General features: G+C 43.1%; 1 protein-coding gene across 3 annotated transcripts in view; it reads left to right on the forward strand.

Moving 5' to 3' along the window:
• Positions 1 to 16438, forward strand: part of myo1d (myosin 1D) — a 711487-nt gene that overhangs the window by 201900 nt on the left and 493149 nt on the right. For all 3 annotated transcript variants that reach the window (XM_038778976.1, XM_038778977.1, XM_038778978.1), the window contains exon 11: positions 875 to 1045. In XM_038778976.1, the coding sequence (XP_038634904.1) occupies positions 875 to 1045 (171 nt within the window). The remainder of the gene's footprint in view (positions 1 to 874; positions 1046 to 16438) is intronic.

Consider the following 16438-nt stretch of genomic DNA (forward strand, 5'->3'; position numbering starts at 1 on the left):
CACTTGTATAAGCCAAGGTCCTACCAAGGGTATTGTAATGATGGGCTTCAGAAGGACACTGCCTGCTTCATCAGTGTAACTTTCATTTATGTACTTTTCATATCCTTACATGAATCATGCTTGGGCAGCCTACAAATCCAGGCTGCCCTGTCAACTGGGGAGTAAATTAAGGCTGAGTTAATCAGGTTTGGGGTTTAGCAGTTCACAGCAAAGTGAATTCCATCACTTTTCAGTACAAAGTGTGACCCTGCAGCTAAATTTGAACTCTATAGAACATAGAACAGTACAGCACAGAACAGGCCCTTCAGCCCTCGATGTTGTGCCGAGCATTGTCTGAAGCCAAGATCAAGCTATCCCACTCCGTAGTTGGAAGTTAGACTTAGTACCCCTTTTCCATGCCTCTCTTCCCGGATATCTCTCAGAGTTGGCAGTTCAACACAGTCAGATTTCAGCACAAGACTGCGCAAAGCAAGGTCCCAAAACAGCAGTGTGATTAATGATAACCAGCTTTTGTGATATTAATAATTATTATCCAGGACTCCCCTGCTTTTTCTGCAGCCCACTTGAACCATTAGCCTTCTGAAAATACGTTGAATCCTCTAACTCCTGTCCCTCCCTTGCCCTTAAACTCTGCATTGCAGCTGAGAAGATAATAATTCAGTAGTTGCTAAAACTTTTCTTTGAATAGAGTCCAGGCAGATAGCTGCCTTGCCAAATAAATATGATCTCTTACTCCACCTTATTCCCACTTCAAATTTTTATGATGTGGTCATTCTGATCATTTTGATTGCTGCTTAAAGGTTGCATATGTAATTGACTAAATTCTGAATATTTAAATGAAAAATGCCTTTCTCTTTATTTGGCCTCTCTGCAGATCGACTACTTTAACAATCAGATCATTGTGGATTTGGTGGAACAACAACACAAGGGTATCATTTCAATTCTTGATGACGCCTGTGTAAATGTGGGGAAGGTCACCGATAAGATGTTCCTAGATGCTCTGAACACCAAACTGCAAAAACATGCACATTACTCCAGCCGGAAGGTAATTATTCGTCAATTTTGTAATGGAGAAGGTTGATGGAGGTAGTGCATTTGGTCCAGGCTTTCAAAAGGCATTTATTAGCAAAATTGAAGTCCGTGGAATTAATGGGCAGTGCTTACAAAATTATCTCAGGGACAGAAGAATATCAACGGTGGTGGTGAACAATTGTTTATTGGGCAGTACGAATGTATAAAGTAATGCCCACCCAGGGTCAGTATTAGGTAGGACCACTTGGTATATATTAGTGACGTGGTCGTGGGTATGCAGGATATAATTTCAAAATTGAAAATTAGACCAAAGTTGGAAATGTATTTAACAGTGTGGAGCATAGCAGTGGATCTCAGAAGGACATAGACAGATGATAAAATGGACAGACATATGCCAAATGAAATTTAATGCAGAGAAGTGTGAAAGTGGTGCATTTTGGAATGAGGAATAAGGATTAGCGATATAAACTGATACAATTCCAAAGAGGGTGTAGGAAGACCAAACCTCATCTACATAAATCTTTAAAGATGGCAGGAAAAGTTGAAAAGGATGTTTTTAAAAAAAATGCATGATCCTTGGTTTCATGAATACAGTACAAAAGCAAGGAAGTTAGGCTCAACTTTGATGAACCTCTGGAAGATTTACTAGAATGATACGAAAGATGAGGGACTTCAGCTACATAGAGAGACTGGTGAAGCTGGCATGATCTTTCGAGAGCAGAGAAGTTTAAAGACTTTTACATTTTTTTTATATTTGAATTGCTGTACTAATGGAAGTTATTGTTAATGATTCATCCATTGGTGCTTTTCATAATTAGGTATGACTAATTATTTCTGCCCACTTCGTCTTGATTTAAGTTTTGAGACATTCAGCCTGTCCTGAATTATGCATTGGTACTGTTTGTTAATTGTATTAATTGAATTAATTGAAGTTAAGAGAACACAGGTGGAGAGATGGTTACTTGAGTACATATAAAGAGACACTTAACTGACACAGGAGTTGAGTTCAGTGGACTGAGGAGATGGTCACTTTGAATAAATCTTTTCCAAGTAAAGACTGGCTCTAGATTCTTCCTTCAGGTACTGGCCATCAGGAATTTCTAACTATTTGTAACTGCCATGCTGTAAAGGTGGTCATAATTTTGATGCATCAAACATAATTAAGCTTGACTCAAAACATCTTCAGTGCAAATGTGACTAAAAGTGATCTTTCCAAAGTTGATGGTGGATGCAATAGTCCAGAGAAAGACTGAAATTTAATCAGCTTTGGTGATATAAATAAGCCATTTTCTGATATCTCTACACCCACATCCTGAAGCCAAAATCATTTATTTGTGATTGTTAAGATCAAGAAGTTGTTTTAAATGCTATCCCTAAAGTTCTCTTCCACTTTATATTTAAGGCAAAAGTTAGAAAGTGAAGATTGAGAACCATATTAAGGCCTAACTACATGAGTGACCTGACAGTGGAACACCTTCGGACATTGAAGGATTTGCCAGTGCAATAATTCCAGCTGCATTCTTTAGTATAGTCAGTCTACACTGAACACTGGATGCGGTAACTTCTATTCCACGTTTCTCCAGTATTCTTGACAAAGAAAGGGTTTAATCCAAAAGGGAAATTGTATTTGACAAATTTATTATTTTTTTTTGGAGGTTGTAACCAGGAGGGTAGAAAATGGGGAACCAGTATGCAATAACTTTAAATTCCAAAAAACATTTGGTGAGGTGCTACATCATAAAAAGATACGGTAAGAGCTAATGGAGTTATGGGTACTCTAAAAGTAGTTATTGGACAGGAAGCATAGGATAGAGATAAGCAGAGCATTCTCAAGTCTGCAACAAGTGGAGTGCCTTGTAATTCAGTGATAGGACCTCATATTTACAATCTCAATTGATAACTCAGAACATAGAGTGCAAAAGGAGTCCATTCGGCCCTGCGAGTCTGCACCGACCCACTTAAGCCCTCACTTCCACCCTATCCCCATAACCCAATAACCCCTCCTAACCTTTTTTGGACACTAAGGACAATTTTAGCATGACCAATCCACCTAACCTGGACATCTTTGGACTGTGGGAGGAAACCAGAGCACCTGGAGGAAACCCACGCACACACGGGTAGAACGTGCAGACTCAGCACAGACAGTGACCCAGCGGGGAATCGAACCTGGGACTCTGGCACTGTGAAGCCACAGTGCTATCCACTTGTGCTACTGTGCTGAAAGAGAGATAAAGAATAATGTATCCAATTTTTCAGGCATTACAAAGTTAAATGGAAATGTAAACTGTGAGGAAGACACAAAGAGGTTGAAAGGAGAAACAGACAAGTAAAGTGAGTGAGCAGCAAGGTGACAGATGAGAAAAATGTAGGAAATCTAAGGTTATTCACTTTGGTCGTAAGAATGGAAAAGCAGAATAATTTTTAAATCGTGTGAAACTTGTGAACATTGATGTTCAGTGAGACTTGGGTATATTTGTATAAGGAACATAAAAACTTACCATGCAGGTACAGAAAGCAATTAGGAAGATGGGTAGCATGTTGGAGGGGGTTAGAGTACAAATATGAGGAATACTTGCCACAGCATCAGTTTTGGTGAGACCACACTTGGAGCTCTGTGTGCAGCTTTGGTCTCCATATTTAAGAAAGGATATATTACACGTGAGGTGGTACAGCAAAGCTTTACTAGATGGGTTCCTAGGATGAGGGTTGTCCTAGACTGAAAGGCTGAGTAACTTATAGAATCACAGAATTGTTACTGTGCAGAAGGGGGCCATTTGGTCCATCGTATCTGCACCAGCTCTCCAAACAAGGCTTAGCGTAGTTCCCCTGGCTTTACCCCGTACCCTTGCATAATGTATCTATTCACGTAATCATCTAATGCCTTCTTGAATGCCTTGATTGAACCTGCCTCCACCACTTCCAAGCAATACATTCCAAACACAAACCACTTGCTGTGTAAAAAATGTTTTTCTCGCATCGTCTTTGCTTCTTTTGCAAATCAGTTTAAATCTGTGCCCTCCATTTATTGATCTTTTTACAAGTGGAACAATTTATTCCTAGATACCCTGTCCTGCCGTTTCATGATTTTGAATTTCTCTATCAAATCTCTTCTTAGTCCTCTTCTCTCCAAAGAGACCAGTCCCAACATCACCAATCTATCCTCATAGCTGAAGATTGTCATCCCTGGAACCCTTCTTTCAAACATCATCTGCACTCTCTTCAGTGTGTTCACATCCTCCCTTTAGTGTGGTGCCCAGACCTGTACACAGTACTCCAGCTGAACTCTTGACACAGGACCTATGTCTTAGTATATGTTGAGGCCGCACTTAACAACAGCTTTTTTTTAGTAAATTTAGAGTATCCAATTTTTTTTCCAATTAAGGGGCAATTTAGCGTGGCCAGCCACCTACCCTGCATATCTTTGGGTTGTGGGGGCGAAACCCATGCAAACACTGGGAGAATGTGCAAACTCCACACAGACAGTGACCAGAGCTGGGATCGAACCTGGGACCTCAGCGCCATGATGCAGCAATGCTAACCACTGTGCCACCATGCTGCCCAAATGGCTTCTTTTAAATAATAATTACTGCTACGAATAATAATAATCTTTATTGTCACAAGTAGGCTTACATTAACATTGCAATGAAGTTACTGTAAAAAGCCCCTAGTCGCCATATTCCGGCGCCTTTTCAGGTACACGGAGGGAGAATTCAGAATGTCCAAATTACCTGACAGCATGTCTTTTGGGACTTGTGGGAGGAAACCGGAGCACCCGGAGGAAACCCACGCAGACACGGGGGGGAACGTGCAGACTCCGCACAGACAGTGACCTGAGTTGGAATTGATTCTGGGACCCTGACGCTGTGAAGCAACTGTGCTAGCCACTGTGCTGCCCATCCACCATCATTGGAGACCCAGTAAATTCTCACCTTCCCTTCTCTGTAATGATACATGGTGTACAGGTGCACAAATCCATCTGCCTGCATGAAGAGGCACTTTAAATCCATATATTATGATACCTGGGAAAATCACCTATTTTATTCATATTGTTTACTCACCAGCGGGCATTGGTGAAACTTTGCAATAGCATTTCCAAATGTTTTTCCAATATGACCCTATTTTAATACTTGACGATTCTATGTTCCTCGTGTAACCTCAAACACCAGGACAAACAAGCTGACAATAAAGCAGCACCCGTAACATTCAGTGTATAGCTTATAAAGTTTGTGCATTATAGACCAACATAAAATGCATCATACAAATATGAAAAATTATGAGTTCAAGGATGCCATGATTGTTCATTTGTACAAAGGAAAAGGACAAAAATCTATATGTGACATCCACAGAGGAATTGTTAGAGCTGATAAGACTCGAGCAAAACCTTTACCCAATAGACTGGTAAACCACATAGCAGAACATGTACTGCCAGAAAGTTAGCGAGGGTTCCGGAAACTTGGGCACTTGGGACATGATTTTCACCTTTCAGCAAATACAAGTTAACTGCCGTGAAGAACAAATGGGGCTCTACTGTTGATTCATTGACCTGACAAAGGCCCTTGACACAATAAATCGAGAGGCTTTGTGGAAAATCTTAGCCAAATATGGATGTCCTGATGGAGCTGTACACCTAATACAGAAGGCTCAAGATAGTGATGGACAGAGACACTGACTGTGTTGCATGCGTGCCCCCCTTTGATGTAACCAATGGTGTGAAGGAGGGGTTTGCCATGACTCCTGTGCTCTTCAGTATATTCTTTGCTGCCTGCTTTATGGGGCACTTGTTGGAAATGTTGATGGAATGTCCATTATTTCAGAATGGATGACAATCTCTTCAACTTGAGAAGACTGAAATCTTCAACTAAGATATCATAGAGGCGATACGTAAATTGCTGTCTGTGTTCTCGTGTCGCACTGTGAGCACGACCTTCACTGGATTGTGGACTGTTTGTAAAAGAGACTAATGACTATGGGCTAACTATCAGCTTAAGGAAGACCGAGATACTCTACCAACCACCATCGATTTCTGACTATACTCTACCCTCTTTAACTATCAATAACACAAGCCTGAGATCTGCAGAGAACTTCACCTCTCTCAGAAGTACAATCTCCAGAAATGCCTGTGTTGACAGCAAGGCGGCAAATAGAATTGCCAGAGCAAGTTCAACCTTTTCCTATTTACACAAGAGACTGTGGAGGAAACAAGGTATCAAAAGTTGCTGTGTAGAAGACTGCGATAATAGCTAACGCCCTATAATGCCTATAACGCATGGACTGTCTCCTCCAAACATGTTAAGCAGTTGGACAGGTTCCACATGAGATGTATTCAGAACATCATGGGCATCAAATGTGAAGAACATTGACAGCAGAAATGTCTGGAATTAAAGCACTCATCATCAGAGCCCAGTTCAGATGAAGTGGACAGGTACTACACATGACGTGTGATTCGAATTCCGAAGGCGATCATCTAATCACTATTCAACTTGTACACTCCCTGCCAGGTAGCTGAGACTGAGGTTTAAAGACTCCTTGAGGGAAAACTTCAGGAAATGTGGCATGTCCACCATAGACTGGGAGAAAAATGCACAAAAGAACTGAGCAATCTTAAGTAATGGCATTGTTTCCTCAGAGCAGCAAAAGGCAAAGTAAAAAGACAACTATCCCAATAAAATTCAGACAATTCATCCTTGAACTGTGGAAAACCATACAGATCTGTATTGGTCTCCACGGCCATGTTAGGGCACACAATAAAAGACTCCATGCAAGTAAGAAATGGCCATCCTTGATAACAAAGAGAAACCGATGATGACAAAATATCAGATAAAGTGTGAACTCCGTGAGATGAGCATATTGCTACTAAATCAAAACATTAAAAAAATTACAGTTTAATTTGAACACTCATATAAGCACAAGTAAAGTAACAGAAAAGTGTAAACTCGGTGAGATAAGCACATTTTGCTAGAATATCAAAGTTTTTTAAACACTTGATAGCATTCAAACACTTGCTAGCATTCAATAGTAAATTAATTTAGATCAGATCAAGATAAACTAACTCCTGAATGGAAACTGTTATCTGTGGTTTGTGATAGCTCATCTATGTTCTGACAATTGAATGTATTTGCATTGTAACATCTGAATACCAAAGACCGTAGAAGAGCTAGGAATTTTAACTAGTTGCCTAATGGATTTTAAAAATCTGACATTGTATGTATGGCTTTTACTGTTCCCCAACATCAATGTTTGATAAGAGATTCAATCCAGGAAGCAGCCTCCGGTGGTCAGTGTTAAAAACTACTTTCGTTAAACTCTGAGGGAGCAATGTTAAAGGCATGGCTACAAATGATGGAACATTTGGGGGCAGCACGGTAGCATGGTGGTTAGCATAAATGCTTCACAGCTCCAGGGTCCCAGGTTCGATTCCCGGCTGGGTCACTGTCTGTGCGGAGTCTGCACGTCCTCCCCGTGTGTGCGTGGGTTTCCTCCGGGTGCTCCGGTTTCCTCCCACAGTCCAAAGATATGCGGGTTAGGTGGATTGGCCATGCTAAATTCACAGATGGGAAGGGACGAAGCCATGGATGAGAATTTTTTTAATCGAGGCACTGCTTTATTGGGAGCCAACCTAGGTTAGTGAGCATAAGGATGATGGGAGAATGGGTGCATATTAGGACATGGACAGCAGAGTTTTGGATGACATCAATTTATGGAGACTGAAGCATGGGAGGCTCCCAAGAAGTACATTGGAAGGGTCAGCAGATGAGCTGGGGCAGGGATGATGCCCCTGTTACAGAAGTGGAGGTCGGTGGCTTTGTGATGGTACAATTATATAGTCAGAAGCTCAGGATTTAAAACAAATCTGCTTCCGCCTCAGATAGTTGCCAGGGAGAGATTAGGTACAGGGATTGTAGCAGCGCGCCGAAGAAAACTCCTCCCCTGTATTTAACAGAACTGGAATCTCTCTCGATTGTATTGGTGAAAAGTGAAATGCACTTTTCCCTGATACTGAAAATAATCACTTTCCAAAACAAGGATGATCTTGGAGTTGGATGACCAGACTTTCCAGTTGGGTCAGTAGGAACACCTTTCAGATAGCTCAATAGATCAATAAGGCATTTAGTTGACTAAACGTTTCCGCACTGTTCAAAACCTTATATGGCTTCCCCAGAACAATAGAAAAATAAATATTTGGATTGAGTATCTGTTCACTTAATAATAATAATCCTTATTGGTGTCACAAGTAGCCTTACATTAACACTGTAACACTGCAATGAAGTTACTGTGAAAATCCCCTAGTCACCACACTCCGGCACCTGTTCGGTACACTGAGGGGATATTCAGAATGTCCAATTCACCAACAGGCACATCTTTCGGGACTTGTGGAAGGAAACCGGAGCAAACCCATGCAGATACGGGGAGAACGTGCAGACTCTGCACAGACAGTGATCCAAGCCAAGAATCGAACCAGGTCCCTGGCACTTAAGCAACAGCGCTAACCATCGTGTTAATATTGTCTCCCCTCTTTGGCCTCAGAAATTAGACATTCTGAGACACTGATGTCAACCAGTTATCATTGATCCATTTGAAATTTCAACAAAATAAGTGGAGATAATGGCTCGTTTTCGTTTTTAAATAAATTTAGAGCATCCAATTGTATTTTTTCCAATTATGGGGCAATTTAGCATGGCCAATCCACCTACCCTGCACATCTTTGGGTTGTGGAGGTGAGACCCACGCAGACACGAGGAGAATCTGCAAACTCCACACAGACAGTGACCAGGTCTGGGATTGAACCTGGGTCCTCGGCATCATGAGGCAGCAGTGTTAACCACTGTGCTACTGTGCCTGCCCATTGACTGGTTTTCTAATTCAGCTGGTGTTTTTTTTTAATTCAAGTAAAATTATAATAAGACATTCTTTGGTAACCCATTTCTCTCTCTGACCTCAGTGCTCCCCTTTATCTTGTCCCCTTGCCCACCTCCCCCGGGGGGGGGGGGGGGGGGGGGGGGGGCGCTGGCTGGGCAAATGGTGGAAATGGGAGGGGTGGTTCCTTGGAGGTTTCTGCACCCGAGGGAGCGGGAGTACTCGTTTTTCTCAGCGGTCCATAAGGTGTGCTCGTAGATCAACTTTTTCATGGTGGGGAAGGCGCTGCTGTCTTGGGTTAAAGGGTCGGAGTACTCGGCAATTGCAGTATCAGATGCTCCGCATTGGGTGGATATGGTACTGGAGGAGGGGATGGTCCAGAACCCAGGGTGGAAGTTAGATGTGGGACTATTGGGGGACCGAGTGTTCTGTGACAGAATTGAAAAAGTAATCATGGAATATGTACGTTTTAACTGCACGGTGAGGTGTCGAAATTGTCTGGGAGGCTTTAAAGGTGGTGGTGAGGGGTGAGGTGATCTCGTTCAAAGACAGGAGAGGTTGGAATGTTAGAGGGTAATAGATGAGATGCTGGAGGTAGACAGGAGGTATGCGGAAGAGAGGGACTCAGTGAAGTTGGAAAAGAGGAAGGAACTCCAGGCGAGCTTTGACCAACTATCTACCAGGAAGGCGGTACTCCAACTGAGGTGTATGTTGGCGGGTCAGCTCTGGAGGGAGGCTGCAGCAAGGGAAATTGTCCAGGTGTGGGACAGGGCAGGGAAGTTGGTGGTAGCTCCAGATCAGATTGACAAGGTCTTTAAGGAATTCTTATGAGAGGTTGTACAGGTCAGAGCCACCTGAGGAAGGCTGGGAGATGCAGGAATTTCTAGATGGGCTGGAGTACTTGAGGTTAGGGGAGGGAGACAGGGCTACATTAGAGGGGCGATAGTGGAGCAGGAGATAAAAGATGCGATTGGGAGGATGCAGTCGCGGAAGGTGGCAGGGCCGGATGGGTTTCCGGTGGAATATTATAAAAAAATTCAAAAATAGCGTGGTACCACTGATGGTGGAGATGTTTAAGGAGGCGATAGGGAAGGGGGGATTTTACTACAAACTTTGGGGCAGGCATCGATTTACCTGTCACTTATTAAAGATAAGGATCCAACGAGTGTGGGTCTTATAGGTCCATATCACTTTTAAACGTGGACGCAAAGATATTAGCAAAAGTACAGGCATGTAGGCTAGAAGAGTGCCACCTGAAGGTGATTGGTGAAAATCAGATGGCATTTGTGAGAGGGAGGCAGCTCTCTTTGAATATTAGGAGGGTACTGAACGTGGTTATGGCACCGGCGGCGGAGAAGGAAACAGATGGTTGTGGCATTAGACACCAAGAAAGCGTTTGACCGAGTAGAATGGGGGTACTTGATGGCAGTTCTGGAGCAGTTTGGAATTGGACCCGGATTTGTGGACTGGGTAAAGCTATTATATAAGGAGCTGAGGGCCAGTGTCTGCACAAATAACATCAGCTCAGAATACTTTCCTCTCCACCGTGGGACCAGGCAGGGATGTCCTATGTCCACAGTGCTGTTTGCACTCACGATTGAGTCATTGGCCATCGCGTTCAGAGGTTTGGGGATATGTAACGGGATAGTGCGGGGGGTGGGGGCTGGATAGAGCATAGGGTGTCCTTATACGCCGATGACTTGTTATTATACGCCGATGACTTGTTATTATACGTGTCGTAACCCAGTGTGTCAATAGGCGGAATACTGGAGCTGCTTTAGGTGTTTGGGTTTTTCTCGGGGCACAAATGAAATCTAGACGAGTGAATATTTTGTGGTGTCTCGGCCAGGGGTGGGGGGCTGCCATTCTGTAGGGCAGGGACTCACTTTAGATACCTGGGGGTGCAGGTTGCTCGGGATTGCGGGGGGGGTCTCTGCAGGTACAACATTTCTAGTTTGGTGTGGAGGGTGAAAGCTGGTCCGGCAAGGTAGGATGGTTTCTCTCTGTCACTGGTGGGCCGGGTACAGGTGGTTAAAATGAATGTGCTGCCGCGATTCCTGTTTATTTTTCAATGCCTGCCGATTTTCCTGCCAACAGCATTTTTAGAGAGATTGAAGGGATGATTACCTCGTCCATATGGGGAGGGAAGGTGGCCAGAATTAGAAAGGTGCTGCTACAGAGAGGAAGGCAGGCAGGGGGTTTGGGTCTTCCAAACCTGATGTATTATTACTGGGCGGCGAATGTGGAGAAGGTACGGAGCTGGGTCAGAGGGGTTGACTCACAATGTGGCAGAATGGAGGAGAGTTTGTGTAGGGGGTCGGGATTGAAGGCACTAGCAACAGCGCCGCTCCCAACGGCCCGGGGAGACACTCGGAGTCCGGTAGTAATAGCTTTGTTGAGAATTTGGAGGCAGTTTCGCCAGCACTTCGGGTTGGGGCAAGGTCAAGGGAAATGCCAATTCGGGGGAACCATAGATTTCAGCCAGGGAAGTGGGATGGAAATTATCGGAGATGGGAGCAGAAAGGAATTAGGACACTAAAGGATTTGTTTCTTTGTGGGGGGGGGGGGGGGGTTGGTTGCGGGATTGAAGGAGCTGGGAGCGAAGTATAGGTTGGAGCAGGGGTAAATATTTAGATACGTGCAGGTTCGAGACTTTGCCAGAAAGGAGACTTTGCTACCCAGTAGAACCAACTTCCACATTGCTGGAGGAGGTGCTGATGACAGGGGGATTGGAAAAGGGGGTAGTGTCGGCGGTTTACAGGGCTATTTTGGAGGAGGAGAAGGCACTGTTAGAAGGGTTCAAGGCAAAGTAGGAGGAAGAGTTGGGAGAGGGTATGGAGGAGGGGTTCTGGTGTGAGGTGCTCTGGAGGGTGAACGCCTCCATCTCGTGTGCGAGATTGGGGCTGATACAGCTGAAGATGGTGTATTGAGCACACCTTACAAGGGCAAGGATGAGACGGCTCTTTGAGGGGATAGAGGATGTGTGTGAACATTGGGGGGGGGGGGGGGGCCCGCAAACCACGTTTATATGTTTTGGACCTGTCCAAAGCTGGAGCATTACTGGAAGGAGGTTATCGGGTAATCTCTAAAGTGGTGCACGTGAAACTGGACCCGGGCCCTCGGGAGGCCATATTTAGTGTGTCGAACCAGCTGGGGTTGGAAACTGGTGAGGAGGCAGATGTTGTAGCCTTTGCCTCGTTGATCGCCTGAAGGCTCCATCCTTTTGGGGTGGAGATCAACCCCTCCACCCTGGCATGACGGGGGGCGGGGGGGGGGGGGGGCCTGCTGAAATTCTTGACGTTGAAAATTGGATTACATCAAACATGGGGGGTGGGGGTGTTGGGAGGGTTGGGGGAGGAGTCTATGTGTTAATGGGGACTATGGGCGATTCCTGATTCCTTTTTGTCATTTGTTTATGTTAACATGCGGGTTAATGTTTGGGGGTTTGGTGGGAGGATGGGATTGTTGTTATGATATGGGGATTGGCATTACATTCGTTACTGATGATTGTTTATTGTTGGGTGTAAATTTGGGGAAAATGTGAAAAAGGAAGAGAATCAAAATATATATTTTTTAAAACTCCTTACAAACACCTTCTGCAGGAACACATGGTGCATCCGGGTCCAGGGACTCTGTACACACAGCACCTGCTGGTCGGATGCTAGAACGACAACAGTAAAACAGATAACTTATAATAAACTTGCAGATCATGGATTATATAATTTACAGTGATGATGAACTACATCATATTACATACAGATGATAGTCTACCTATCATCTCCGTGCACACCCCCCCCCCCCCCGCGACCCAAGTCTCTCATTCAAACATATCAAATACTAAATAAGGCCACAACTAGGCTTGTCATTGTAATTTTCTTTCTGACTCACAGAGTCAGTTTTTAAAAAGTGCTGGATTTTGCCTCGGTGTGTTTTCAGAATATTTTGTTTTTTTTGTTTTATTCACAAGTAACCAGTGGGGTAAAATAAATAAAATTGCTTGTTTTAGTTGTCTGGTCCGACGGCAACCTCGGAAATTATATGCAATACACATACTTATTCTGAAAGCCTCACTGCTTTGGGCAGAAGTATCAACTATCAGTCAACTTTAGTATGAAGCTTTGGCCTTCAAGCATAATCTTTAACAAAGCATTAAAAGACAACACAGTGGATACATTTGCTCATTATTGTAAAATGTATAAGGTTTTTGTATTTTGGATGTTAAAAATTTGAGTTATTGAGAGAAAAACAAAAAGCCCTTGGGAGAGGTGTGGGGACCTGGAAGCTTGATGGTGCAATCTATGTGATGAGTTTACATGGGCTTCTGTTATTATAGTTGTGTCATCGTAATTTATTACAGAAAAGGCTGACACACGGGTGAGATGAAAATATGACAGCAGGAAGTGAAATGGCATAGATAGGAAATGCAAGCTGTGATATTTTTAATGTGGGATAAAAAAAGTTATTTCCCCGTGATCAGTTCAAGAATTGGCACCTATGAAATTTGCATGTACGATGAATACAAGCTGAGGAAGGTTGGAAGTCTTAAACCTCTAAAAATTAGTTGATTAAAAGCTCCATATGAATGTGTCACGATGACTAAAGGGCGACTGCACCCTTTCTTCCTGTGCAGCGCTCTTAATGAGCTATGTTCATTGAGCTGACTTAAAGGATCACTTGATGAACCCTTGTGCAACATTCACTGGCTGCTTTAAAACATTCAGACAATTTCTCAGAAGGTGGAAGTGGCTGATGTCATTTCCAGTTGCCCTCTGTCGATGGTATAGTGATATTGTAATATGACAAATGGAATCACTCAGGAGATTACACATTGTGAGTCAGTGCCTACCTAAACTGTGGTTAGCAAGTTGTGCCAAATAAGTTGGAGACCTGAAATGATTGTTCCTGTTGATTAAAAACTGAAGTAATTTTCATTTCCTCTAGAGGGCTACCAAAGCCCGTTTCACCCATCTGCTGAATGCACTTAAAGATAACAAAGCAGTTCTGAACAGAGTTGTGCTCATTTGAAATATCAGATATTTCAAATACTTAATTATGTCTCACCTAATGTTGTATGATGCACGGTATTTATGTTGCGAAAATGTATGTTAATAAAATGAAAATTGGATTTTGTGATGGCTGCTCTCGTCTTACACTATGATACTGATAGATTGCCTAGCTTTATGCTCAGAGGAACAGTTTTAAGCTTTGTGCCTAATAGCATCATCTTTTTAAAACAGCACCATGGTTTGACATTCCGACCAATCCCATTCAATATTGTAATTTAATAAGATACATTTGGGGATGGGAATTAATTGGGTAACCGGCAAGTCAAAACGCCTCTGTGCATTTTAACATTCCTTGATTCTCTTTATTTGAAGCAGGTTAAATAACTCCGTTGGAATAGAACCAGGAATTCCACACACGTATATTAATCAACAAGCTAGAAGGAGCTTAATCACAGAATCCCTGCAGTGCAGAAGGTGGCCATTCGGTCAGTTGGGTCTGCACTGGCCCTCTGAAAGAGCACCTCACCTAGGCCCAATCCCAACATCCTATCGCTGTAACCCCATTTGGGGCAGTTTAGCATGGCCAATCCACCTAACCTGACATTTGTGGACTGTGGGAGGAAACCGGAGCACCCCGGGGAAGCCCACACAGACACAGGGAAAATGTGCAAACTCCACACAGTCACCTGAGGTCAGAATTGCACCTGTGTCTCTGGTGCTGTGAGGCAGCAGTGCTAACCACCATCTCTGTGGGCTCCCTGTGGGATCTCCGTTGATATTTCAGTTCATGTAATTGCTGCCTTTAAAAAGAATCGTAGTAAGAAGTCTTACAACACCAGGTTAAAGTCCAACAGGTTTGTTTCAAATCACTAGCTTTCGGAGCACTGCTCCTTCCTCCGGTGAATGAAGAGGTATGTTCTAGAAACATGTATATAGACAAAGTCAAAGATGCAAGTTTGAATGCGAGCATTTGCAAGTAATTAAGTTTTTCCAGATCCAGAGAGAGGGGTCATTCACCTGAGGAAGGAGCAGTGCTCCGAACGCTAGTGATTTGAAACAAACCTGTTGGACTTCAACCTGGTGTTGTTAGACTTCTTACTGTGCTCACCCCAGTCCAACTCCGGCATCTCCACATCATTTAAAATGAATAATTAGATCTGTTCTAAGTGGTTTTGTGACATCATTCAAATCGACTAATACATGTTCCAAATTTTGTTCAGATATTCCTATTCCTGTAATGGCAGGAAAATGATTTCAGCTTCAGCCTCCTTTTGACATATAGTACAAGTTCCGCTTCATGTCATGTCCGTCTTCTGCTGGCTTACACTGTGGAACTGAATGTAACAGGTGAATGGCTGGGTTTCAATGTAGCGGTTGGATCTTGCTTCTCAAATCAAGTAAACCATTGCAGAATAATAGTTCCACACCAACGAGTTAAATTAAGATAAAGTTATATTTTAATTGATTTTTTTTGTGGATACGTGCACCCCTCTGTTTTAAAGATAATTTGTTACCTCTGCCAGACAGGGTGTGAACCAAATGACATGCTTTTTAAGTCTCCTCATTCTTTGTTTGGTAGAATCCTTAGGAACAGCAGTAGAGATATTGTTACCTATATCTTTACTGGGTTTTTTTTAAGTGCCCATTGGCACTTGAGTGGAATGACAGCATGTGGATACAAACTCAAACCTCATCACTTGACAATCAAGGCTCCAATGGGGTGTGCCACACAATACCAATGCACTTAATAACGCCTTTGCTGCTTCATTATAATTTATATTGCCTATAAAATATGTGTAAGCCTTGAGAACAGTGAAATATTGCACGTATTAAAGCTGAGTTCGGGTGGGTAAATGAGGTTTGTGGAGGCCAACATGTGTTCAATCATTCACTGATAACCCAAGTAAATATTATCCTGAGTGAATTGAAACATAGTCCTATTCTACTTTGTTCTCTATATAAGTGTAAAGATCAAAATTAACTGATGCAGTCATAAACTAAATTTGCTTTTCATTTTAAAAACCTCTTGAAAGCTGTAAGTCTGTTCAAACCCTGTAAGTAATTTAATTTGATATTTTTGTAGTTCAGTCTGCATCATGTATTAGTGAGGTGGCGGGATTGCCACAGGTGACCCCGACATCGATGGTTGCACTTCTAAGTAGATACCATTTTTTAAAAAATGAACACCACATAAAGCCAATCATAGCTCTATCCCGACTGAGATCAACTGACTTAAATCAAAGTGTTGCAGAACCTAGGATCTTCCATGGACTGTGAAGCTGCTTGCAATTGTGGAATATAAACTAATGAACAATGCTTTTAAAAATTATTTTGTGGATGTGGGCATCGCTGGCTTAGCCAGCATTTGTTGCCGATTCCTAATTGTCCTTGAAGGTGGTGATAAGTCGCTTTCTTGAACCGTAGAATTACGGAATCCCTACAGTGCAGAAGGAGGCCATTCAGCCCATCAAGTCTGCACGGCCCTTGGAAAGAGCACTCTACTTAAGCCCACAACCCCACCCTATCCCCGTAACCCAGTCTAAACA

The sequence above is a fragment of the Scyliorhinus canicula genome, chromosome 19 (assembly GCF_902713615.1).
Source record: "Scyliorhinus canicula chromosome 19, sScyCan1.1, whole genome shotgun sequence".
In the NCBI taxonomy this organism is placed as follows: domain Eukaryota; kingdom Metazoa; phylum Chordata; class Chondrichthyes; order Carcharhiniformes; family Scyliorhinidae; genus Scyliorhinus; species Scyliorhinus canicula.